The sequence below is a fragment of the Colletotrichum spaethianum genome (genome assembly GCF_022836535.1).
Source record: "Colletotrichum spaethianum MAFF 239500 DNA, contig18, whole genome shotgun sequence".
In the NCBI taxonomy this organism is placed as follows: Eukaryota; Fungi; Ascomycota; class Sordariomycetes; order Glomerellales; family Glomerellaceae; genus Colletotrichum; species Colletotrichum spaethianum.
Window position 1 is genome coordinate 285,179 of NW_026054788.1, and position 22,701 is coordinate 307,879.

The 22,701-nt window shown below is 55.7% G+C and overlaps 8 protein-coding genes and 1 non-coding gene across 9 annotated transcripts; 3 read left to right on the plus strand and 6 right to left on the minus strand.

Annotated features, from left to right (window-relative positions):
• Positions 1-1,199: 1,199 nt before the first annotated feature.
• Positions 1,200-3,332, minus strand: ColSpa_07199 (mitochondrial escape protein 2; the record flags this gene model as incomplete). The annotated part of the gene is made up of 1 exon (XM_049273411.1): positions 1,200-3,332. One exon carries the CDS (start codon positions 3,330-3,332, stop codon positions 1,200-1,202), a length of 2,133 nt encoding a protein of 710 aa, XP_049129368.1.
• Positions 3,333-3,430: 98 nt separating this feature from the next.
• Positions 3,431-4,147, minus strand: ColSpa_07200 (mitochondrial escape protein 2; the record flags this gene model as incomplete). Its single annotated transcript, XM_049273412.1, has 2 exons — positions 3,431-3,717; positions 3,937-4,147. The coding sequence occupies 2 exons, from the start codon at positions 4,145-4,147 to the stop codon at positions 3,431-3,433; spliced, it is 498 nt and encodes a 165-aa protein (XP_049129369.1).
• Positions 4,148-4,641: 494 nt separating this feature from the next.
• Positions 4,642-5,379, plus strand: ColSpa_07201 (early meiotic induction protein 1; the record flags this gene model as incomplete). The annotated part of the gene is made up of 1 exon (XM_049273413.1): positions 4,642-5,379. One exon carries the CDS (start codon positions 4,642-4,644, stop codon positions 5,377-5,379), a length of 738 nt encoding a protein of 245 aa, XP_049129370.1.
• Positions 5,380-5,606: 227 nt separating this feature from the next.
• Positions 5,607-8,043, minus strand: ColSpa_07202 (heat shock protein; the record flags this gene model as incomplete). The annotated part of the gene is made up of 4 exons (XM_049273414.1): positions 5,607-7,254; positions 7,488-7,588; positions 7,670-7,735; positions 8,023-8,043. 4 exons carry the CDS (start codon positions 8,041-8,043, stop codon positions 5,607-5,609), a joined length of 1,836 nt encoding a protein of 611 aa, XP_049129371.1.
• Positions 8,044-11,184: 3,141 nt separating this feature from the next.
• ColSpa_07203 (ribonuclease H2 subunit B) lies at positions 11,185-12,219 on the minus strand (the record flags this gene model as incomplete). Its single annotated transcript, XM_049273415.1, has 1 exon — positions 11,185-12,219. The coding sequence occupies one exon, from the start codon at positions 12,217-12,219 to the stop codon at positions 11,185-11,187; it is 1,035 nt and encodes a 344-aa protein (XP_049129372.1).
• A 544-nt stretch (positions 12,220-12,763) lies between these two features.
• Positions 12,764-14,922, plus strand: ColSpa_07204 (inner kinetochore subunit cnp3; the record flags this gene model as incomplete). Its single annotated transcript, XM_049273416.1, has 4 exons — positions 12,764-12,843; positions 12,919-13,067; positions 13,126-14,736; positions 14,795-14,922. The coding sequence occupies 4 exons, from the start codon at positions 12,764-12,766 to the stop codon at positions 14,920-14,922; spliced, it is 1,968 nt and encodes a 655-aa protein (XP_049129373.1).
• An 884-nt stretch (positions 14,923-15,806) lies between these two features.
• Positions 15,807-18,514, minus strand: ColSpa_07205 (protein SEY1; the record flags this gene model as incomplete). Its single annotated transcript, XM_049273417.1, has 4 exons — positions 15,807-16,090; positions 16,139-17,874; positions 17,925-18,356; positions 18,423-18,514. The coding sequence occupies 4 exons, from the start codon at positions 18,512-18,514 to the stop codon at positions 15,807-15,809; spliced, it is 2,544 nt and encodes an 847-aa protein (XP_049129374.1).
• A 686-nt stretch (positions 18,515-19,200) lies between these two features.
• Positions 19,201-20,320, minus strand: ColSpa_07206 (ketosamine-3-kinase; the record flags this gene model as incomplete). Its single annotated transcript, XM_049273418.1, has 3 exons — positions 19,201-19,294; positions 19,359-20,046; positions 20,134-20,320. The coding sequence occupies 3 exons, from the start codon at positions 20,318-20,320 to the stop codon at positions 19,201-19,203; spliced, it is 969 nt and encodes a 322-aa protein (XP_049129375.1).
• Positions 20,321-20,610: 290 nt separating this feature from the next.
• On the plus strand, positions 20,611-20,694 carry ColSpa_tRNA_191. Its single transcript is given in 2 exon segments — positions 20,611-20,646; positions 20,659-20,694. It is a non-coding gene; the product is annotated as a tRNA-Cys (tRNA).
• Positions 20,695-22,701: the final 2,007 nt, after the last annotated feature.

The following is a 22,701-nucleotide window of genomic DNA, read 5'->3' on the forward strand; positions in this document are numbered from 1 at the left end:
AACTATGTCCAAAGCTTAACACTCGCCAAGTGCAGAGCGCTGAATAGACCTGACGAAAACTTGGGCTCAGGAGTCAGAACTACCATTCGTCAATAGACCCTCATGAATTGTCGTTCCACTAGAGTCGCAAAGCCAAGACACATTGTCAAAAGAGCCGCCCACAATGCCTAGGAATGCCGAGAAAACGCCCAGCCCTCCAAAAAAATGCTTGTGTCGTCGCCGCAAAGCTTGGATGGTCAAGGGTAGCGCATGGCATCGGGCCGATGACCGCTACCCCTCCGCACTACTGCTGCTGACGGCGCCATTGTTTGCCAGCCTTTGGTCGCCTCAAACTTGGTCCCTGTGACTGTTAGAATTAATCGTAGAATGTTACCTCGTGACAAGCATCGTACGCACGGCGGCTACGCAACTGTACCACCGTAGTCTCTGGGTCAACTTCCCGGTCAAGAATAGATGAAGTCTGAGTCGTGTCTCTCTGGGCGGAACAGTTCAGAAATGGTTCGAGCTCTGGGCGGCTGACCAATGAGAACTCATAAAGCTCTCTCCGCCCCAGGCTCTTCATCTCCCCGCAAGGAGACGCCATTCGCCGCACTTCTCCAACAGGTTGCGGAGACGGTCGGCAGCTTCCCCTCTCATTCTTCAGTTCTGGCTTCCCTCCCCCACAGTGGCTCCGCTTGTTGGTGGAGGCGAGGCGGAGCCACCGGCAAGCCTGCTCACTTTGTTAGAGGTGTCTCGGGAATTTATAGATCCTTGAGGGAAGAGGTTTGCTAGTCGTGTATGGCCACGTAGATGGCGAACTGGAATTGAAGCGTATGACAGATACAGTTATTCTTCGACGATGGCTCTTCGATTCCCTGCGGGCTCATGCGTGTTGCCATAAATACTACATCACTATTGGTTCTCTTATCTAACATCAACTTCTTGTTCATCGCCATGTTATTTTCGTACCATGTGTTCGAGACAAATGAATCGGATGCCGGAAATAGCGACAGTACTGCAACATAAGCGAAAGGTATCAAGACGACCGAATAGATGGAAGCAGAAGAGATAGTCGTGAACATGCGTTGTTAGGCAAGGTAATGCTTCTGGTATCAGTCGGTAATTTGTATTGAAATGGGTATCAGCCGCTATGTTGCCCTTCAGCCTACGGATCCTCGCAAGTCTTTCACTTGAGCGAAAGTCTCCCACATTGATACGTCTTAATAGTTATGCTTAAGGACCTTCTTCAACGCCGCTATTTCCTTTTCGTACTTTGTAATCTTTGCCTGGCTTCCTTCGAGCTTGTCGAGCAAATAGGATACGCGAGGTCCGGTTTGAGAGGGCTGCTTCGGTAAACTACCCAACAGTGCCAGTTCGTTTTCGACCTTCTCAATGGTCTTGGTCTCAACCTTGGTCAACTCCTTGAGCGTAGCGAGGTCCAGCTTGGCTCTGAGAACGTGGTCCTCGAGAAGCAGGCCAAAAGCTGCTTGATACATTGGCTTGCCGGGACGAATGGTCTGCGGCCTACCGTTGTACGTCTCGACAGTGATAAGCTCAGCATTTGTCAGGCCTTCCAGTGCCGATTCGCCGTTCGAAGCGCCTGTAGTGGTGGACGAAGCAAAAGTATCGGACAATATCACCTCGTTGTATCGGAGAGCATCATGGGAGGCAAGTGCCTTGATCAAGTACCAAGCTTGCTCCATGGACCACTTTTTGCCCTCGAATGTGTCCTTGCCGTCCAAAAGGTACATCTTGACGATTTCCGTGGCACTCTGGTTGATAATGTCCTCAATGGCCCGCTGGGGGCTTTGACCGCCCTTCAAGCGACGAGCCAGGTACTCGAGATCAGTCAGGCGGCCGCCCAGAATACCAATGGCCGAATCGAGCTCCGACAGGTCCGGTCTCTCACGTATTTCAACAACATTCTCGGCCTTCTCGTTCGCTTCTTTTGAATGCTCTCGGACCTTTTCGAGCTCGTCCTCCTCCAACCGGCTGATTATGAACTTTTTGGCGACGTCAAGAGAGAGGTCGCCGAGAGCAGCTTGACGGAAAACGCGGTCTGGCATGGCCTTTGACAGTGATTTTGAGTATGCCGTGTCATCCGTCAGGAAAATGACGTGGGCGACATTATTCTGGACCATGGCGGCAGCCCACTCAGCAACCTTGTCATAGACAATGCTGGAGCCCTCGTTTTTGTGCAAGAAGTTGTCAATCACCACAACAGCCCGCTTGTCAGGGCGAGCCTCCAAGTAAGCGTCATCCGATAGATCGGCGTCCTTTCCATCCTTGTCGCGGCCAGCGAGAGAAACCTCTTTCAGTGCTTCAGCAGTCGTGTGGAGGATCTTGACAACCTGCGACTCGAGGGTTTCGGAGAATCCAGCCTTGACTCCTGTTGTGCTCTGAACTGCCAGATCGATCATGCTGCTCATGTTGTTGAGGAAGGCGAAAATGGGTTTGTATCCCACTGCGTTGGCCAGGTGTTTGATCGTCCCACTTTCGCCCCTTGCCTCAATGATTGGTTTGCAGTCAATTACCAAAACGTTCTTTCGTCCCTTCAGCGACTGGTCCAGAACAAGCTCCTTCTTTCCGGATCCTCGGGGACCTTGAACGACGATGAAGGTATCTGAGCTTTCGAGGAGCCAAGTCTGAATCTGCTCGATCAGGTCCTTCCGGTGCTGCCACACAGCATTGAAGCCGGCCTTGTCGGCTTTCTTGTGCCCGAAAGAGGAGATGATGTCGGAGGTCTGGCTCTTGATCCATCTATAGAACTTGTTGTTCGTCAGACGGAAGGAATGTTGGATATGCGCTTTGACGAAGAATTCGCGGATCGGATCGAAAATGGCGACGGTAATCGCAGCGAGAAGAGCTGCGACGACAGGGATGACCACTCTGGGGTGGCTGGTGAGCCAGTTCCAAATGTTGTGCGGTTTGACTCTCTGTTCGTACGAGAGTCGAAGTCTCGTGCCCAGTTTGCCACCACCCAGCGCCTCGTCAACAACGAATCCGTGCAGGCAATTTCTTGCCATGATGGCATCGCGTACGAGGGCAAAGTCGACGTATGCGTATTTGGGTAAGATTTTCGAGTCGGATGGTTGAGAGGTGATTTCGGCGATTTTGCCATAACGACGGAACACGCTATATAGTGTTTCTTGTGATAACTCAACGGCCTCACCTCCCGCATCCTTTCCCGTGAACTCGACCTTGACGCGGCTTTTTGGGAACCTATAGAGGTCTTCCAGCCACGGAACGCCCTTGACGAGGCCGGCCTTGACCCCGCGGAAGGGGTTGAACCACGGCCGTAAGGGACGCTTCTCCAACGATTGGGCAAGTGAGTCTAAAGACGAGTCAGTCATGTTCCTTTGTTGACACAAACCTGACTTGATCTCTGATGCCGAATACGCTAGAGCAATGCATGAATGCATCTTCCAGTAGTCGAGAGTTCGATTGACCATCAAGACAGGGTCAGACGCAGGATCTTGGAGCCCTTACTTTCAATGTCCTTGGGCGAAACGTGCGATCCGTGGCTGAACTTAACGAATGCCCCTCCATCCTTGAGTCGCGGTAGGATCTCTGTAACCTTGATCGGAAGGTCCTTTGGAATGGCTCGTTTTACCAGGCTTATCGGATCCGTACCCAAGCCCCCGTTGGAGCTGTCGAAGCGCTTGAGAAGGTCGGTCAGATTGCGGTCTGACGACCATGACCGCCGCAGCAGGTAGGTGAGCTTCAAGGGAAAGAGGTCTGTCAACCACCATTAGCTTTCTTCTGTTAAAAGAGCCGATGCAGACAGCAAGGGCATTGAAGACAACGGAGGCGATGAAGACAATAGGGGAAGCAGCGTGGGTTGACAGAGCAAAGGGTCCGGAGAGAGACGAAGATGTGAGAATCAAGATAGACCCCAGGATGCAAGATCAGGGGCGAGCAAGGGCATCAACCATGTTGGACCTTGAATGAACTTACTGTCGAAGAAAAGGATCGCTTCGCTTTCGGATTTGACAATGTGACCCGACTTCTCGTCTCCGGTCAATGTACTCTCCCAAGCCTTCGTGGCGGCGCGCAGGACGGCTCCCTCGCGCTGAGGTCGCGCAAATGGCCGTATCGGGGCGCATGTCGCGTGTAGCTTGGCCGCAGGCCTGAGGCCGGAGCGAAACATCGCTCTGCTGGGTGACATTGGATGGGTTGCGGTCCGCCCATTCACATGGTGCTCTGAGAAGCGGCGTGGGAATTGAGTTGGAAGAGGGGACGTTGACAGCGACTGGAAAGGAAGGAAGATGAGGTGACTGACCCGAACCCCTTCCCTGCCTTATCTCAACTGCTTAGCTCCTTCCTCGCGAAGCTGTGTTCGCGATGAATGATGTCACGCCTGGGGGCCCCACTGCCAAGCCCGTCGGCGCGCCCCATAACCTTATGTTGAACCATGGTTGTAGTGGGACGGACGAAACCTTATCCGAACCGAAAGAGCCCCACCACCGCGCGCGTAGCTACCGCAAAAATAATGCAACCACTCAATTGGCTGGGCGCGGCGTCTTGGAAGGTCATTGACGGTGGTGATTGCCGGCTTCCCCTCATTCTCGAGCGCTTCTGGTCTGATCAAGGACAACGATACATTGGACCTGTTCAATTCATCTACATTGATATCTTTTTGTTATCGCATCATTCATCAACATGGGTTGGCTCTGGGCTTCGCCGTCTCCTCCCAAGTCTCCCGCTCCGGGACAAGCTTCCCAAGCTCCGGCATCGACCCCGCCACCAGCGACTAAGCCGACTGAACCTGAGATGGATCCCGAGATTGCAAAGTTCATCGCCCTCTTCCAAAACGACTCGGGTAACAAGCCAGAGGAACCCGTGCCGGCGCCGGCGCAATCATCCACAACGCCCTCCAAGTCAACACCATCACCCTCCTCGTCATGGTTCTCCCTCAAATCCTCCCCGAACATGCCATCCCAAACCAACAACCGCACGATCACGCCACCTTCTGACAATCCGGTCGCCGAAGCCACCCTGCCGACCGAGATGTCCTGCCGCCAAGCTTTCGACATGGCCTTCCACTGCCAGTCCGTCGGCGGACAGTGGAACCACATCTACCGATACGGCACGATGCGCTCATGCAGCGAACACTGGGAGGACTTTTGGTTCTGCATGAGGATCAAGGGATACTCGGGCAAGATGAAGGAGGACGTGATCAGAGACCACTACCGCCAGAAGGAGTACGAGAAGTACGGGAACGGGAAGCCGAGCAGCGAGGACGTTTGGCAGGCCAGGACAGCCAAGGTACCGCCGGGCACGGTCTTCACAGAGAAGTTTGAGGAGCCCACAGTGGACGACGAGGAATGGCAGAGGATGGAAATTGAGAGGCGACGGCAGATCAGGGAGGGACTGGGCATTAGTTCGGCGACGGCGTGATTTGTAGCATAAGAACTTTTTAGTAATGTTTGTATACAATTGTCTCTCAGATGTCATGTAAGACAACATGAAGGCACTATTGACCACTTCAAGATGATTAGGGGCAAAGACATGTCACATGCATTACGAGAAGACCAGATATTTTTACTGTTTGTATTGAGACTTCCTAAACCTAGGAGCCAAACTAGAATACACTGACCCATAACCGTGCTTTTCCCATCGTGATTTCATAAATGCAAAGAAAGCAAAAGTCTAGTCGTGAAACCCCGTAACAACCTCTGCATTGTCACACCCATGACTGTGACTCTAAGGAAAGAATTCATCAAGGGTATCAATTTAGTCGACCTCCTCGACAGTAGGGCCGTCGTCATGGGCGCCGGGGGGCCTCCAGCACCAGCACCGGGGAAGCCGCCAGGGGCACCGCCAGCACCAGGGGGGCCGCCAGCGCTGCCGTAGAACTTCATCATGATGGGGTTGGCAACGCCCTCGAGCTCCTTCTGGCGCTCCTCGTACTCCTCGCTGGTAGCCTGCTGGTTCTCGTCGAGCCAGGTGACGATCTGGTCGATCTCGGTCTTGAGCTTCTCCTTGTCGTCGGCGTCAAGCTTCTCATCGACCTTGGAGTCGCTGAGGGTGTTGCGCAGAGAGTAGGCGTACGACTCGAGGCCGTTCTTGGCAGAGACACGGCGAGCCTCGGCCTCATCCTCGTCCTTGAACTTCTCGGCCTCAGCGAGCATGCGCTCGATGTCCTCCTTGGAAAGACGGCCCTTGTCGTTGGTGATGACAATCTTGTTGGACTTGCCGGTGCCCTTCTCGACGGCGGAGACGTTCATGATACCGTTGGCATCAAGGTCGAAGGTAACCTCGATCTGGGGAACACCGCGGGGAGCGGGGGGGATGCCGGTAAGCTCGAACTTGCCGAGGAGGTTGTTGTCCTTGGTGCGCTGACGCTCACCCTCGTAGACCTGGATGAGGACACCAGGCTGGTTGTCAGAGAAGGTGGAGAAGACCTCGGACTTCTTGGTGGGGATGGTGGTGTTGCGGGGGATGAGCTTGGTCATCATGCCACCAGCAGTCTCGATACCGAGGGACAGGGGAGCAACGTCGAGAAGCAGGATCTCGTTGGTGCTCTTGGAGGAGGTGTCACCAGACAAGATGGCGGCCTGGACGGCGGCACCGTAGGCAACAGCCTCATCGGGGTTGATGGACTTGTTGGGCTCCTTGCCGTTGAAGTAGTCGGAGATGAGCTTCTGGATACGGGGGATACGGGTGGAACCTCCGACCAGTACGATCTCGTGGACCTGGGACTTGTCGATCTTGGCGTCAGAGAGGACGCGGTCGACGGGCTGGATGGTGGAGCGGAACAGGTCCTGGCACAGCTCCTCGAAGCGGGCACGGGTGATGGAGGTGTAGAAGTCGATACCCTCGAAGAGCGAGTCGATCTCGATGGAGGTCTGCGCGGAAGAGGACAGGGTGCGCTTGGCACGCTCGCAAGCGGTACGAAGACGGCGCAGGGCGCGGGCGTTGGTGGACAGGTCCTTCTTGTGCTTACGCTTGAACTCGTTGACGAAGTGGTTGACGAGGCGGTTGTCGAAGTCCTCACCACCCAAGTGGGTGTCACCAGCGGTGGACTTGACCTCGAAGATACCCTCCTCAATGGTCAGGAGGGACACATCGAAGGTACCACCACCGAGATCGAAGATGAGAACATTGCGCTCACCCTCGGCCTTCTTGTCCAGACCGTAGGCAATGGCGGCAGCAGTAGGCTCGTTGATAATGCGGAGGACGTTGAGACCGGCAATGAGACCGGCGTCCTTGGTAGCCTGACGCTGGGAGTCGTTGAAGTAGGCGGGAACAGTGACAACTGGTCTTGTTAGTCTGCATACTGTAAAAAGGGGTGCGTATTGTACTAACCGGCGTTGTTGACCTGGCCACCCAGGAAAGACTCGGCAGTCTCGCGCATCTTAGTGAGGACCATGGCGGAGATCTCCTCGGGAGTGAAGGTCTTGGTCTCGCCCTTGAACTCAACCTCGATGTTGGGCTTGCCGTTCTTGTCGACGACCTTGAAGGGAAAGTGCTTCATGTCGGCCTGGACCTCGGAGTCGTTGAACTTGCGGCCGATCAGACGCTTGGCGTCGAAAACAGTGTTGTGGGGGTTCATCGCGACCTGGTTCTTGGCCGCATCTCCGATCAGACGCTCGGTGTCGGTGAACTATCAATATATGTTAGCAAATAAACCCCAAAAAATTATGCGACAGAAATGTTTTGAAATAAAAAGAGAATTTCCACATACCGCGACAAAGCTTGGGGTTGTGCGGTTTCCTTGGTCATTGGCAATGATTTCGATCTTGTCATTGGACTGTGATGATAGTCAGTGATGTTGTCCAACATAATGTTAGATGTCACAGGTGGTTTGGGTGCGCCGGGGTGGAGCGAGCGCTTAGAAAACTTACGTAGTAAGCGACACATCTGCAGGAAAGGGGTTAGCTCAGGTTCTAATCAGGCTCTGACGATATATGATATGATGGTGGTAGGTAGAATGATGATGTTGAGTGTACTGGGAATGGGAACCCGTGGGAACAAGGGGAAACCTCGCGAACGGGAAGTGTGTACTTACGAGTACGTGGTACCCAAGTCGATACCGACGGCCTTGCCTCCAGAAGCCATGATGTCGGATGTGATGTGTGGAAAGTTGGTGATGTTTTTGTGGTGTTGTGAAGGTGGGGTATCTTCAGAGTGCGCGTAACCGGTAGAAGGTGTTTTCCGGTAGAGTTGATGTCAGCGATCTAGAATTCGTTGAAAAAAGAAATGCGCTGGACACTTCTGATTTTTGATGGGTATTATGAAGAGAGAAAGATGATTGCGTGAAGAGTGAGGAATAGGAGACAGAGATGGTTGGTGTTTGACCTGACTTAAAAGGTTGGAGGCAGGAGCGACTCAAAGCCCCGCAAAAATTCGAAATGGTTCTTTCCTCTTCCACCCACCCTCCAATGGTGGGGTACAAGAGCCGCTGCGGCCCAGCTGGGACACTTCCACAAGGCACTGGAAGTCGCCTGAAAATTCCCGGATTGCAATGCAAGGATCAATTCAACACTAAGGCAATTTCAGCCCTCTCCAGGAGGCAAAGTTCCGGTTTTCTCAGCATTAGAGCAAGTCGAGGCCATCTTCAGTGGTCCTCATAGCGAAATCGAAGATTCTGCTGAAGGCGAGGTGCTGACATCATAAGATTCTACGAAATCTATGGAGGGGCAGCTTGTTTGCGCCCCATGTCACTCAGTACCCCTGGCACTAACCCCTCACACGCCTTAAAACTGGTCAGTTCGAGGTATCCTCTACTTTCTCCTCTCTAATCGAGAATCCACACCGCTCCAGAAAAGAGAATTTCGCCTGGTGATATCATTTGGGCTGAGCCACTGCGTGGCCCAGCGTAACCCAGCGTTGGTTCACGAAGCATCTAAATATCCACCATAATCCAACAGCAGTAACAGCAGCTGTTCGCCTGTATGCCTTTCCCTCTCTTTTCATGTATTCAATGAGAATAGGCAAAAGGCACGACCAATCGCCGGGGACAACGCGGATAACAGAGACGACATGCACGACGGGGACAAGGACGACAACGAGAAGTGAGACGGTCGTAGAGGAGGCAGAGCACAGAGACAAAATGTGCATGCAACCAATAGTCACAGCAGGGTATACAATAGAGCTTAAGGCTGACAACAACCGACGTACTTGCACAGAGACGCAAGGGGTCTAATTGCAACTATTCTAGGTCGCTGTGGGCGACATTGCACAATTGCAATTGCGTACCCTTTGTTGCCCTGTCAGCCCAACTAAAGGCAGTGAACGAAAATTTTCCCGTTCTCCTACTCTGCATGTGTTCGCCCAACGACAGCTAGGCAACGAACCCCGCCAGGGCATTGCGCCGGGACATTGGAAGGGAGGGGAAGCGCATCGACCAACGCAACCTGGCAACCTGACAAGCTTACTTACCTAGGTACCTAGACGGCTGCATGGCAGGGGTTGGAGATTGGTGGCGACCCTTGAGTCGCCTTGACCACCAATGAGGGGCCCCATATCTCCGGATCCGGTCGGCTGTGGTTGATCCCCGTGGTGTCGGCGTCGGTAGTGGGTCCATCACGGCTCGGAATCGGCGGTGAATTGACAGCCCGATAAACAGTCAAACAGTATACATTGAGATAGATACTCCGATGGCACAGCAACAAAGCAACAAAGCCTTCTCATTCTTTTTCTATCTTCACAAAAAGCAAACCACGTTCTATTAAGTTGGTCAAGGATAGTGTTCAAAACCATTCAGTTTGGGTACGGAGCGACTATTCACTTCGCTAGATTTTCTATCTCTAAAAGGCAAAGAAAATGTCTTGGCCCTATGAATCTCTGCTAGGCTGTTGTTATTACGTTAGCTTCTGTTATGAGTATCAATACGGAAAGGCGAGGAAGGAAGAAAATCAGTCGAGGAAGGCAAGAAGGACTCGTAATGCTGGAAGGTGCGCTCTGATGGGTAAGGTAGTTGCCTTGTACGGTTACCTGACAGAAGGGTTTCATAACCCTCTTAGGGAGGCCCATAACTGGTAGTGATCAAGAGGAGGAAGGAGCACATCCGCACTCCTAACATAACTTCCCTCTTTACGACATACAACAGATACCCTAGGTGTACTACAAGAAAATCTCTTTTCGGGGAGGGGAAAGTCAGAAACTCTACCTCAAGACAGCATCACCAAAATGTTTGTCACGGTGAGCTGTGACGACCAAGGCCGCTTTGTTGGTCTTGCCCCGTTCGCCCCCATCCCCGACCCCATTGCCGACGCTGTTTTTGACCTGCCTGACGACGAGTTCCTCGCCTTGTCCGAGATGTTCCTGTTCCTGCTTGCTCGCTATGCGGATTGACTGGACTGACTCTGCCAATAGCCGCCGCTTGTAAGGACGTCAAGGAGGCCGAGAAGAAGGCTGAGGAGGAGAAGACCAAGGTCAAGCCCGCCGAGAGTAAGTAGATCCCTGTGTGCATCATTGATGCCTTGACTTTGTCATGTGGCGGATTCGGATGTGCGTGACACCAGGCTGACAGTGAGCTCGCAGACAAAGTGATTCCATTGAAACGATGGCCTGGGTGAGTGATCTGTGTGTGGTGCGGTTGAGGAATTAGTGCTGATCGAAATAGTCTCCCTCCTGGGGTCGACCAGGAGGACTGGTCGGTCTGGGCCGACAAGGAGGTCGGTGCCGAGGGCATCATGGTAAGTGCCTTTGTTTTCTTGTGTTGTTGATTTCGTCGTGTTTGAAGACTTCTTCCTATACTAATCGCGTATGTGTCCAGCGACGCCTCAAGCTCGAGCACCACCGCGCTTCTGAGCGCGCCGCCCCCTAGGCGGCGGCTGCGAAGGAGTGCGCACGCCGAACATGCAATGCCTCCCAACCTCCGGCGGACCAGCCGCACCTGCCGTAGTCGCTGCGACAGGAGGTTCTTCATAACATCCGGGCCTTTACCAACAGGAAGAAGCGCGCCGCCAAGAAGGCCGCCGCTGCCGCTGCCGCTGCCGAGGAGGAGAACAAGGAGGAGAACGAGGACGACGATGAGGATAAGGATGAGGACGATGATGAGAACGAGGAGAAGCTGACAATCGAGCATCAATGAGCTCACGTCCGAAGTGTTTTTACATATTCTATTCTACAAGTGAGAATGATTCTTGTATACCGGATCATCATGTGTCGGGCCTCGCACCTGGTATTTCTCACCTAGGTAGGAGCGTTGAGCCATCGTGGTCCAACGAACAATCATCACTCATATACAGCCCACTAGAACGCCTCTAGGCCGGCCGGTCTTCCAAACCATGTCCCCAACTCATCACCATCTTTGTCGTTATCCCCCGACACGAAGAAGTCCGTCATGCGTGCCGTATCAGCGTCATCCTCGACTGGCCAGTCTACCTTGAGACACCCCTTGCCCTCGAGCATGTCCTTGGCTGTGCCCCAACTGAACCGACACTCGGGACCCCATCCAAAGACGGGATGCATGTTGGACTTCATCCACGATACACACCTTCCGTCTGACGGATACCCCGAGCCCCAAGCCATGCCCTCCTCCTCTGCCGACTCAGGGGCTCGTGCCTTGTATAGCACTTCCAGCGCAGCATCGCGAGTGACCTTGGCACAAACGGAGGCGGCTGACACACAGGGGTATAGACTGTCTGCCTTCTTGGCGACGGTGATCTTGGTGGCGGGGAAGAAGCGTTGGAGCTTAGCCTGGTAGGCAGCCGGCTGGCCAACGGTATCGACGTAGATCTCCTGAACGTTGACGCCCTGGGCAAAGACGCCCTTGATCAGCTCGACAGTGGCGTCCATGGCCTGGGCGTTGAGGTTGTAGTTGGCGCCGGGGCGCATCATGCCCGACGAGATGTCGCGGGCGCTGAGTGCTGAGACGGCGAAGCCGCAGGACTCGGCCAGATCTGAGCCGGCGGTGCAGAGGGCGGCCATGAGTTGAGATCGAACGGCCGGCGTGAGCACCTTTGAGTCGTCAAAGTGGTGGGTCTCGCGGAGCAAAGGGTCGGAGAGGGGGATGGGGAGGTAGAAGACGCCGTAGACCATGGGCCCCAGGACGGGGCCGCGGCCGGCTTCATCAACGCCAAGGCAGACCGGGGTCCCAGATGCTGGTGTTTCCGAGGTGGTCTTTGTTGGTGATGAAGAAGGCGGGAGAAGTGTTGGAGGAACTGGAGAGAAGTATGTGTAGGAGTCGCCTGAGAGGAGCGCCTTATCGTTGATGGACGGGGGAATAAAGACATCCGAGACCGGGGTCTCGAGGGCAATGTCCTCGACCGTTTGAGGGTCTTCCATTGTGAGCTGTAGACTGAAGTCGCTTAGAAGAATCTCGATGCGCCCAAAGTTGTTGCTCTCAGGCCAAGGAGTGAGCCGTTGCGCCAAGTTTCTGATGCGTAGTGTCTTGCTCGCCAAAATCCCGAAATAAATAACACGACTGAAGAGTGAGGAAATGAATTATTCGAAAGTCACTTGAGGCGGGAGGTGAGAACATTTGGTGGCAGGTTGTGTCCTCGACGCGTCTAGATCAATGGAGACGCGTCCAGCCGTTAATGCGCCGCCAAGTCCACACGTGCCCCTATCAACCCGGTCTGCAGCGGGCGTCGGCCACTAAAAGTCCCTCGACGCAGGAGCACCTCAGCGCGCGTCGCCATTTCTACCGCCCAAAAAGTTGCGCGCTCAACATCACCACAACCACCTTGTCGGGGTAAACACGACGACCATCCGGTTCACGGCGTCCCTCTTTTTGCACCAGTACACAGTGGGCGTCAACGCCAAGCCGCGATTTTTTTTCTACTTTCAGCAAGGTCTAGATTGAATTCGGGACAGCTACACAGTCGCGATGGCACCACCGCGACAGAGCAATGTCCGGCGTCGCGAGACGTCAACAGGCGACTTCCACGAGCTTGGGGTGAAGGGACGGTATGTCACCACGCGCCCGTCCGAGGGCTATCGCAATCGTCAGCCGCGCCCGAGCTTGAGCTAATACCTCTACAGAAAGACTGGGATCGAATTGCCCGACACCGGCGTACGCGACGAACATGGCATGCAGCCCATCGACGGGCTGTTCTCCTCGCCAGAGAAGGATAATGGGTCTTCCGGCGACGATATGACGCGCGGCGAGCAGGACATGGAGCTGGACTCGGGTGAGTTGTTCTACGGGCCCGCAACATTGTTCGCTTCCTAACCATGCTTGCGTGCCAGAATCCGGCCCCGGACCTGCCTCCATCATGAAGAACCACCCTCGGCTCGTACCCCGAGGAACCTCCCCGCGCAAGACCAACCTTGGATCGCCTGCGATGCGGCACCCCAGCTTCGGCCCTTCATCATCACCCACCCGCCTGTCGCCTCACCGAGGATCACCTCCGCTTTCGCAGTCCAACCGTGGTGGTTCAGTATCCCGCCGACTCGATTACGGTGGTCCTGATAGGAACGGCACCGGACTCAGCGGCAGACGCCCGAACGGGATAAATGGCCGCGCACTCTCGACGGAGGACGAGGAAGACGAGGAGGCCGTGCTGCAGGCCCAGAACGGGTCGCCTCTAGAGAACGGCGACGAAGAGTCAATGCAGATGGTCGGGATGGATGGCGGCGACGAACCCGAACCCGGGTCAGGGATGGAAGCATCAGACCCTCAACAGGATGACGCGGAGGAGTCAGAAGCAGAGGCACCAAAGCAACCTACCAAGCGCAGAGGTCGGCCGCCCAGGGCCAAGGCGCCGGTGGAGGAAGAGGTCGAGGAGGCGCCTGCAGATTCCGGCCACGAATCGGAGGAGCAAGCACCCGTCAAAAGGAGGGGCCGCCCGCCCAAGGGTAAGGCCAAGGCGGACGAACCGGAGGAGCCTGAGCCTGAGGCGGGCGCCCCCAAGCGTAGACGTTCACGGAATTCCAACGCAGATGAGGCCGAGCGGGAAGCAGGTGACGACCACTCCTCCAAAAGGCAACGTACGGAGCCCAAGAAGCCGACGGCTGGGAAGCGCGGACGCCCCAAGGCCGCTCCCCAGGAGAAAGAGGGCGAGTCGTCCAGGACCGCCACAGCCGACTCGAAACCCAAAGCTGGCCCCAAGGGCAAGCCCGGCCGCAAACCGAAAGCTGCCGTTGGCGACGACTCGATCCTTGGCGTCGTGCAAAAGGGACCGCCCATGCCCAAGGCGCGCGGCTTGGTCTCGCAAAAACGACAACAGGACCCCCACGCGATCACCCAAACGAGGTCCGGCCGCCAGTCGTACCGACCACTCGCCTTCTGGAAGAATGAGCACGTTACCTACGATGAGGACGAGGCCTTTGAGGACGGCAAGAAGGGTGGCAGGTTTCTGCTGCCGAGCGTCAAGGAGGTCGTCCGCGTCGAGGAAGAAGAGCGGGAGGCGCGGAAGAACAAAAGGTCAAAGAGCCGCAAACCCGCCGCCAAGGGCGGACGGCGGCAGGCCGACTCCGACGAGGAGGAGGAGCCTCCCGAGCCGTGGGAGCAGGATCCCGGCAGCATCGAGGGCGAGATTGTCGTCTGGCAGCCCGAGCACGAGTTCAACCCGCCTGCCATTAATGAGCAGGTCGAGATTGACGAGGACCGCATCGCTGTGGCGGCGGGCGCTATTCAAACGCGCGATATCCGGGATGCGACGTTCCGCTTTGCCAAGACGCTCAGCCTGCCCTTCTTCGGTTCTGGCGTTGTCGACCTCCCGCCGGGGGCGGAGAAGCGGCCCAAGAACTCGCGCAAGATGCAGATGGTGTTTTTCGTATTCCAGGGCAAAGTCCTGGTCACGGTTCATGAGACCCAGTTCAGGATCGGCGCCGGTGGAATGTGGTTCGTGCCGAGAGGTATATCTTGCTCGTTTTTGCATGAACACAGGAGTGCATCTCGCTGACTATCAAACAGGCAACTACTACAGCATCCATAACGACTATGAGACACCCGCGCGCATCTTCTTCGCCCAGGGATGCGAGGTCAGCAACGGTCTGGCGCAAGGGGTGGGCGGTTCTCAGGACACAACCATTATGGGTTGAGCACTGAAATCCTAATGGAGGCGACGGGCGGCCCATATGGCGGTTCTTTATTTTCCAACTTATCTTTTCCCCGATACAAGTATCGGCAGCGTGTGTCTCGCAAGATATCCATTTCGGCCTTCTCAGGAAGCTCCCTCGTTTCCAAACATACCCCGTAGTAGTTTCTCTTGGATTCGGTCGGCGGCGGCGGTGGTGGTTGTTAATCAGCCTTGAACGGCTCGAAAGGGGTTAGACTTTGCAAGCTGGTGAAAGGTGGGCGCAGAGTCGCCCAGACGTGGCATGTTGCGATATGAGCGAGTTAGGACAGATACGAGGCGTAAGCGGCTTTTTGCATTGGGTGGCATAATCATACCAAAATCAATCAAGACGCGCTTGCGCGGTCCCGTGGCTTGTGTACGGTTCCCGGTTGAACTCGATTTCATGACGCAACGAATATTGGTTACGGTGACTGGAAAGAAGTGTGCTCGGGTTTGGACAGAACCGCTCTCGTTTTCTGATGAGGGGCACGTTGTTCTTGCGGGCCAGTCACGTAGCTCGACTTCCATCAAGATTACCACGTCGCGTAGCATGAGAGCACAGCCCATCAAGTCGCAAATCCAACGAACCTTGATCGAACTTACGAGGTTCGCAGTCCTACGAGCTCGAGTGCGCTACGTATTTGCCACGGATGGGTTTCACAACTCGGGAATCGACCTCGCAGCTCTTGACGGACAGTATTGAGCAACAACCAACACATCACAGTCACAAGCACCAGCATAAGTGTAACGTATAGACATTATATCCTTTCCATCCCTACTCATACCCTCGGTGGGCTCGCTTCTCGGGCGTCTGGACCGCAGCGTTTATTTCAGCTGTCATAACAAAATATCAACACCAACAGGAGTCTAGATGTCATCAATATCGTCCTCAGCGCTCTTCTTCTTGCCCCGGCTGTCGAGCGTGTCCATGCTGATGGAGTCGCTTTCGCGGCCGGGCATGGCCAGCGCCTGCCGCGCCGTGTCCGAGTTCTCGATGAACTCGCGCAGCTTCTGCTTACCGATCTCGACGCCCTGGTTGGCGGCCGCGTTGGCCATCTGGTACATGGGTCCGAGCATGTTGAGCGTGTAGGCGACGTAGGTTCCTCCGGCGAGCAGGATGAGGAAGATGAAGAGGAACGGGTTGCGCAGCACTGTTCACGTTAGCATGGTCCACAGGCGTGTGTCGCAAATGTACTCACCGGCAACGATCTCGTTCCATCCCAGAGCCACCAGCAGGGCATAAAAGTACAGAGGCACCTGGGCAACGCCACCAATGGCGCTGCGCTTGGCCTCGACGTAGACACCGTCGGCCGTCTTCTTGAACCGGATGACGAGGTCTTGGCGCTTGCTCTCGCTGAGAACAGTCATCTCCTCCTCGAGGCTCTTGCCGTCCTCCTCGTCGACACCGCCAATGGGTGTCAAATCCTCCTCGTCGCTCGGCTCAACACCACGTGGTTGGTTGCCGATCCACTCAGGCAGGTCGGGAGGGCCGTAGCTCTCCGCGAGCTTGAACTTTGACAGCAGAGGGATGAGCGTCAGCGTGGACTCCCGCGCCTTGGTGTAGATGCCCTCAATGTCGTCGGTGGGTCTCCATATCCTGGGCACGCCGGCCTCGTCATATCTGAACTTGTCCTCAAAGTTTTCCCTCAGCTTCAACAGAATGTTGCCCTCCATGACCTCCTCCTCAATCTTCTCGCGCAGAGCCACCCAGCTCTTGCGCCTGAGTCGCCAGAGACCGACCTCGACCTCATCCTGGGTGGCCTCGAAGCTCTTGGCTCGTTCGGTGAACCTGCTTTGCGCGTCCTTGACGATATCGACAAAGACGTTCCAGATGCGGTCCCAGAGATCCTTCTCCGCGGGCTTCTCGCCCGTTTCGGGGGCGCCGGAGCCAGCTCTACCGGAGCCGAGCTTGTTGAACTCGAGACCAATCGCGTCGCCCAAACGGGATTTGACCCATCGCTCCACCCTCGTGGCCAACCGGCGCATCTCCTCCTTGCGCAGCTTACCGCTCACGTCGTCCAGCTCTTTCTCAAACAGCCCATACTGCGACTTGAAGTTGGACCAGGCGACGCCAGGAATGGCGAGGCTCTCGGCCTCGCTCTTGAAAGACTCGAGCGTCTTCTTCTTCTCCTTGGTCACGATCTCGGCGAACTCGTAAGCGGCACCAGACTTTTGACCAGCCTTGACGGCGCCAGAGACAGCTTCGCTGAACGAGGCGATGCCGGACTTGTGGGCTGCGGACAGCTGTGCGTTGTAGAGCGTCTTGAGACGGCCGTCAATCTTGGCCTCTAGGTCTTGGCGCTTGCGGGTGTAGACGCCCTTGTGGTATCTGCTGGCCTGCACCTCGAACGCCTTCAGGCACCTCTCGCGAGAGTCACGACCCGTCGTGCCGAGCTCGGCCAGGACGGTAGGCTTGCCGGACCGAGCCGCCTCGGACTGCTTCTCTTCGAGGGGCACGATGGCGTTGTCGAATCCAACCAGGACCTCCCGCGAGATCTCATCGCAACGGAACTGGGCGAGCAACTCCTGTTGTGTCGGCAGATCAAGGTCCTTGTTGTTGACAATCTGATCCCAGATGCCCTCGGCGTAGATTGAGAAACCGTCGGCGGGAATGCGTCGATGGTACTCGGGCAGGAACACACCGCCCTCGAATTCCTGAGAACTAGCCCCACCAGTGCGGTGTCCCGCAGTGAACCTCCTTCCCAGGTTCTGGATCTCGGTGGTGAACTTATCGGCCTGGAGGATCTTGTGGGGGAGTGCGGCGAACGCGAAGTCGAAGTAGTCCTCGATGCGCGAGTTTTCGAGGCCCTGGGGCTTGGAGATGGAGGACCAGATCTTGGTCAGGTCCTGAACGAGGGTGTTACGCAGGTTCGCAAGGGGCGTCGTGCCAAGGTGATCTCGGATGACGAAGAAGAGCAGGGATCTCAGGCTCGACCTAGTGGCGTGTCAGCAGGCGACCAGTCTACCTATTTGCAGACGACTTACTGCTTGTCCTTGAGGAAGAGCTGCAGGTTGACCTCGAAGACGGTCTTGAGCAGGCCCATGTTGGCGCCGTTATACAGGCCGACCTGCGTCTCCCAGAGGTTGACAATCAGGACCTCACTCGTCGCCAGGGCGAAAAGAGCGCTCTTCCTCTCAAAGTCCTGGTCCTCGCCGCGCTCGCGACCGTCGGTACCCTCGACATCCATGACGAGGATGTTCTCGGCCATGCCGGCTTCCTTCTTGTTCTTGGACATCCATATTCCCTTGGTGGTCTGCTGGCGCATCGTCTCGGACATGACGGAGAAGTCGGTCCCAAAGAGGTTGTTCAGCAGCGTCGACTTGCCGGTGGATTGGGAGCCGAAAACGGAGATGAGGTGATAGTTGAACCCCGCCTCGGCGACGCGCACTTTTTGCAAATATGTTGCGACATTGCCACTGTAGAGTAACGGGTTAGCATTCGGTCATCGTCGGTCTAGAGGGGCGGCGGAGTTTGGGGCGTACTTGAAGTCCTTCTGATCGTCAATGACCTGGATGCCGTGCTCGTAGTTCTGAGCATCCGGCTCCTCGCCGACACCAGCAAAGTGGCCGTTCATGGTTGCAGCGACGGATGAAGCAAATAATCTGGAGGGGCGAGAGTAGATTGTACTATTTGCTCATTGTCGTTCTGAAGAGAGAGAGAAAAGGAGGAAAGCCAACAGCGTCTTTCGTCTTCGTCGTCAGGTGTCAGGTGCAATGTAGCAACGGGGGCAAAAGTGCATCGGAGTTGACAGCTGGATGGGAAGTGACCAGATCAACCCTTGTGATCAAATTACCCTGTCATGGGCCGTAATCTTGCTTTCCCACCTGGCCGTGCTGGCTTCGAGCGCAAATGCGCCGGACAAATGGTTGGTCCGTGCGGCTTCTCCCCAACGAGTGGCCAGAATAGGCCTCGTCCAGGGCAACCCCTGGCATGTGAATCCTAGCCGCCCCCTACAAATCCCATGAAATCATCAGACGGGCATGATGACAACGTGGGAGCCCACCGTCGTAGGCGTGATGAGCGGTGACTGTCTACGAGCGCTAGCATGGGATGCGCCATCGCATGCACTCCAGGAAGACAAGCAAGAACATCACCTGAGAGCACTTGTCCCTGAAACTAAGAGCTGTCATTTTATGGCCGCTAGTCAAGATGCTAAGTCCGTGGTTCCCAGCGGCGCGGGCCGGCTTTGATGTGGAATCCCCAGCTCAACTCGATAAACCAGGCTTCCAGACGACCTTTCATGTATAACGTTTGGTGACTTCAACCGTACTTTGAAATCAGCTTCTTCATAATCCCCATCGCGCCGCTGCGGTATCCACCACCAAATATCGCGTAATGGTTGAGGTGGTGATATCTGCGACATGTTAGAGGGGCATTCACAATCACCATGGCAACGCAAAGTGGGCGAGTGGACATACAGCTCATAAAGCGCGACCCGATCCTCCCACTCCTCTTTCGGCTCAGCCTTGGGGACCAGCTTGTTGTACTCGTTCCAGAACGTGCTCCCGAACCCGCCAAACATCTTCATGATGCCCAGCTCGTACTCGGAATGCCCGTACACGGCAGATGAGTCGTACACCACCTCCTCGGCACCACCCTTGCCGCCGATCTGGCCCCGGCTGTGGTTCCCGCTCCAGAGATCCCCGTGGACCACCACCGGCTTCATGCCCTTGACGTGGTTGTCGCTGATCAGCCGCGGGACGACTCTGCTGGCGACCGTTTCCACGGCCTTGGACAGCTCCCCATCGGAGCCATTGTTCTTGATCCCAGCGCGAAGGATGCTGCGCAGCCTGTTCTCGGCGTAGAAGTCGGCCCAGGATTCCTTCCACGAGTTGTCCTGCGGTGTCGAGCCGCAGCACGTCGTCTCCGGGAAGCCGTACATGGGCTTATCAAAGCCCTCCGGGACGGGCGCTGGAGTCGTGTGCATCTTGGCGAGCTTCGCTGCCAGGGACAGACCGGAGCCACCTAGGGCGGATGATCCCAAGTCTAGGAAATCTGTGGCCATGAACCACTTGCCCGGCGAAGCCTGGTATTCTCCATGGGCGTATGACTTTGGGCAAAAGTTCGGGACGGCATTGTGGATGGCGTTGAGCGATTCATGCTCGCCTGCGGCTTGTCAACGCTCGTCCATCTCACACTGGATGAGCCTTGGCTGTTGCTCGAAAAGGCAGTTTCACTTCGGGTCTGACTAACCTCTGAACATGACCTCTGCATCTTTCCCTGAGCCCGTCTTCACGAAGAAGTTAGTGGGCTGGCCATCGACGACGGATGTGAGTTTGAACGATGACGCAAAGCCAGAAGCACCATGCGACGCAATCTTGGTCTGCTCTGGATCTAAATGGAGAGCTTTGATGATTGCTGGATCCACGTTGGGTGCCATTGTGTACGTTTCTCAATCTGGTCGGGGAATTTGAAGCCTGGACATGATTGATGAGAAGCTTAGAGCTCTTGAGCTCAGTCGCATACCAGCAGCTCAACCGTTAGATGAGCCTTGAGTGACGTAGAACCGCAACGGCCTCCACAGGGTGCTGCAGCACACACCACAACCTAAGTGCAGTGACACTCGCGCCCCACTAGGATCCACTCGCTGCCTCTTGTTACCACCGTGTCCCCAGTCCAGGCCGTCTTGAGCTGACTTGTGCGCTACCTCGTCAACTTCCACAACCACTTGGATCGATAGCTCAGTGGTAGAGCGAGAGATTGCAGTTCACCGCAGTTATCTCTAGGCCCCGCGTTCGAACCGCGGTCGGTCCTTGCTTTTTGCCTTTTGTCGTCTTGGGCTCTTTCCTTTTGAAGCCATGTAGCTTGCTTCTGATTTGTACTTCTCGAACAGACGCAAGTGCCTTTTCCTTGTTCGTAAACCCGCTTCAGCCTATTGCGTGCTTTGACCTTGCCATTCCCGGCTATCTGATTCGGTCCCGGTGTGCAGGTGGAGTATCACTGCCGACCGAAGGACGGCGCCGTGATGGGGCCGAGAAAATGATCCGCTCATGCTTCAAGACTTGTGTATTAGGTCGCCTGGTCTACCTGTGTGACTTGCATATACTCTGTACAGTCGTCATGAAATACCATTCAGTTTCCATTCTAGCGCCTGCTTACAACCATGCAAACCATCCCAAATCAACCAAGAACCTGACTCCAGTTCATTCCTTCGTGTGGAACACCAAGTGGCTTCCGCAATGTAGAAACACCAAAAGACCCGCTCTCATCCTCGTCTCGAGGCCTCGTCTCGAGGCGTCGCAGCCCTTCGATTCACAATTCCCTCCAGCCACCCACCAAACCAGAGCCCAAGAAAACGTTGTTTGGCTGATTTCCCGTCCCACCTGACCGGCTCACGAGCGGGAGCCAAACCCCAGCCCGCGTTCCCTGTCAGTACCCCAACATTCCCCGACTTTCCAAGCCCGGACTAAGAGCAAGCACGCCAACCACCTTCTCACCCCTCCAAATCCAGGAGCTGTTCCCCTCCTATCGCTTCCCCAGGATTAGGATTGCACCAACCCAACGGAACAGTTCCTCCACTAGGCCGCCGCCGGCGCGTCCTAAATCGACCAACGACTGCGACCCAAGAACCCTTTATCTGCATCTCAAACCCTAAATCTGGACTGTCGACCGCGCTTGCTCTCCTGCGCCGAGACGACTGTTGGAGAGTCAGCTTCTTGGCATCCGGGGCAGGATTGAGGGGTTTTATCCAACCTGCCCGAAATGAAGGAGCGCCGGCTTTTCGAATGGCAGACATGCGAAGAAAGGAACGGCCCAGACTCTCAAGCGCCAAGAGGCTCCATGGTAACGTGGCTTGGGTCTGGTCAGCCCGCCGCGTCGTGTCGAGGCACCCCCTCCTTTAGACGATTTCCTTTGCTCGAACCAGGCGGTGAATGTTGGTGAGCGAGACTCTGTCCGAGCTGGCCCTGCTTTCTTGGGAATAAACACTGAGGTTCGTGGTCGACGATGTCTCTTCGCGGCGGAGTGGTTGGAGGTCTGATTCCGTTTCTCGTCGTAGGGTCGACGTTCGCGTCTCCTTTCTCAGGGTGTTCTGAGTGAGCGCGAAGCTTGGTGCTGCTGTCACCGGTGCGGTCGTCTTCCAATGCTCGCCGTTGCCGTTCCAACACGCGGAGCAGGGCATTGAGGACTGCGGTTGATGGCCGGCGGCGGAGTGCAGTGGCGTTTCCACCAACTGAGAGGCTTCTGCTCAGAAGACATTGTGGAGGGGAATGAGGTTGTAGTCGTGATGAGAGAAGTCAAGGAAGGGTAAGGGATCAAGACACCAGAGAACTAAATACAGACTCTAGGTATTTGCGGACGGGTATAAGTAGAGATCGACTGGACGGACAAAGATCGAAGGGTGACCCTTTAATGCAGAGTGTAAGGCCCTTGACACAAAGGCAAGAAGTAGACTGAAGATAGGAACAAATCGGGGGGAGGGGACTGCTCGGGAATGGGGGCCAACGAACTTATATACACACGATAACAAGCCCTCCGAGACCATGGCGGCCGAGATGGGTCGAGGAGAACGGCTTGTGGGACCCTGAAGTACCCATGGCATGTGAAGCTGAGTGGCCGGCGGCCTTGCACTTGCAAGGCTCGACGCCGAGATGTGTGCGTCTTGGATTTGGTACGAGATCCTGGCTGGGCGCTGGCCTAGCAGGGCTGGCTGCCGCCGCCGGCGCACGTCCGAACGCGCTCTCACACCCGTCTCACCTCAAGCTGATACTCGGGACTGTGTTGCGACTCAACATGTCATTGAGGAGTCAGTCGAATTCGTAG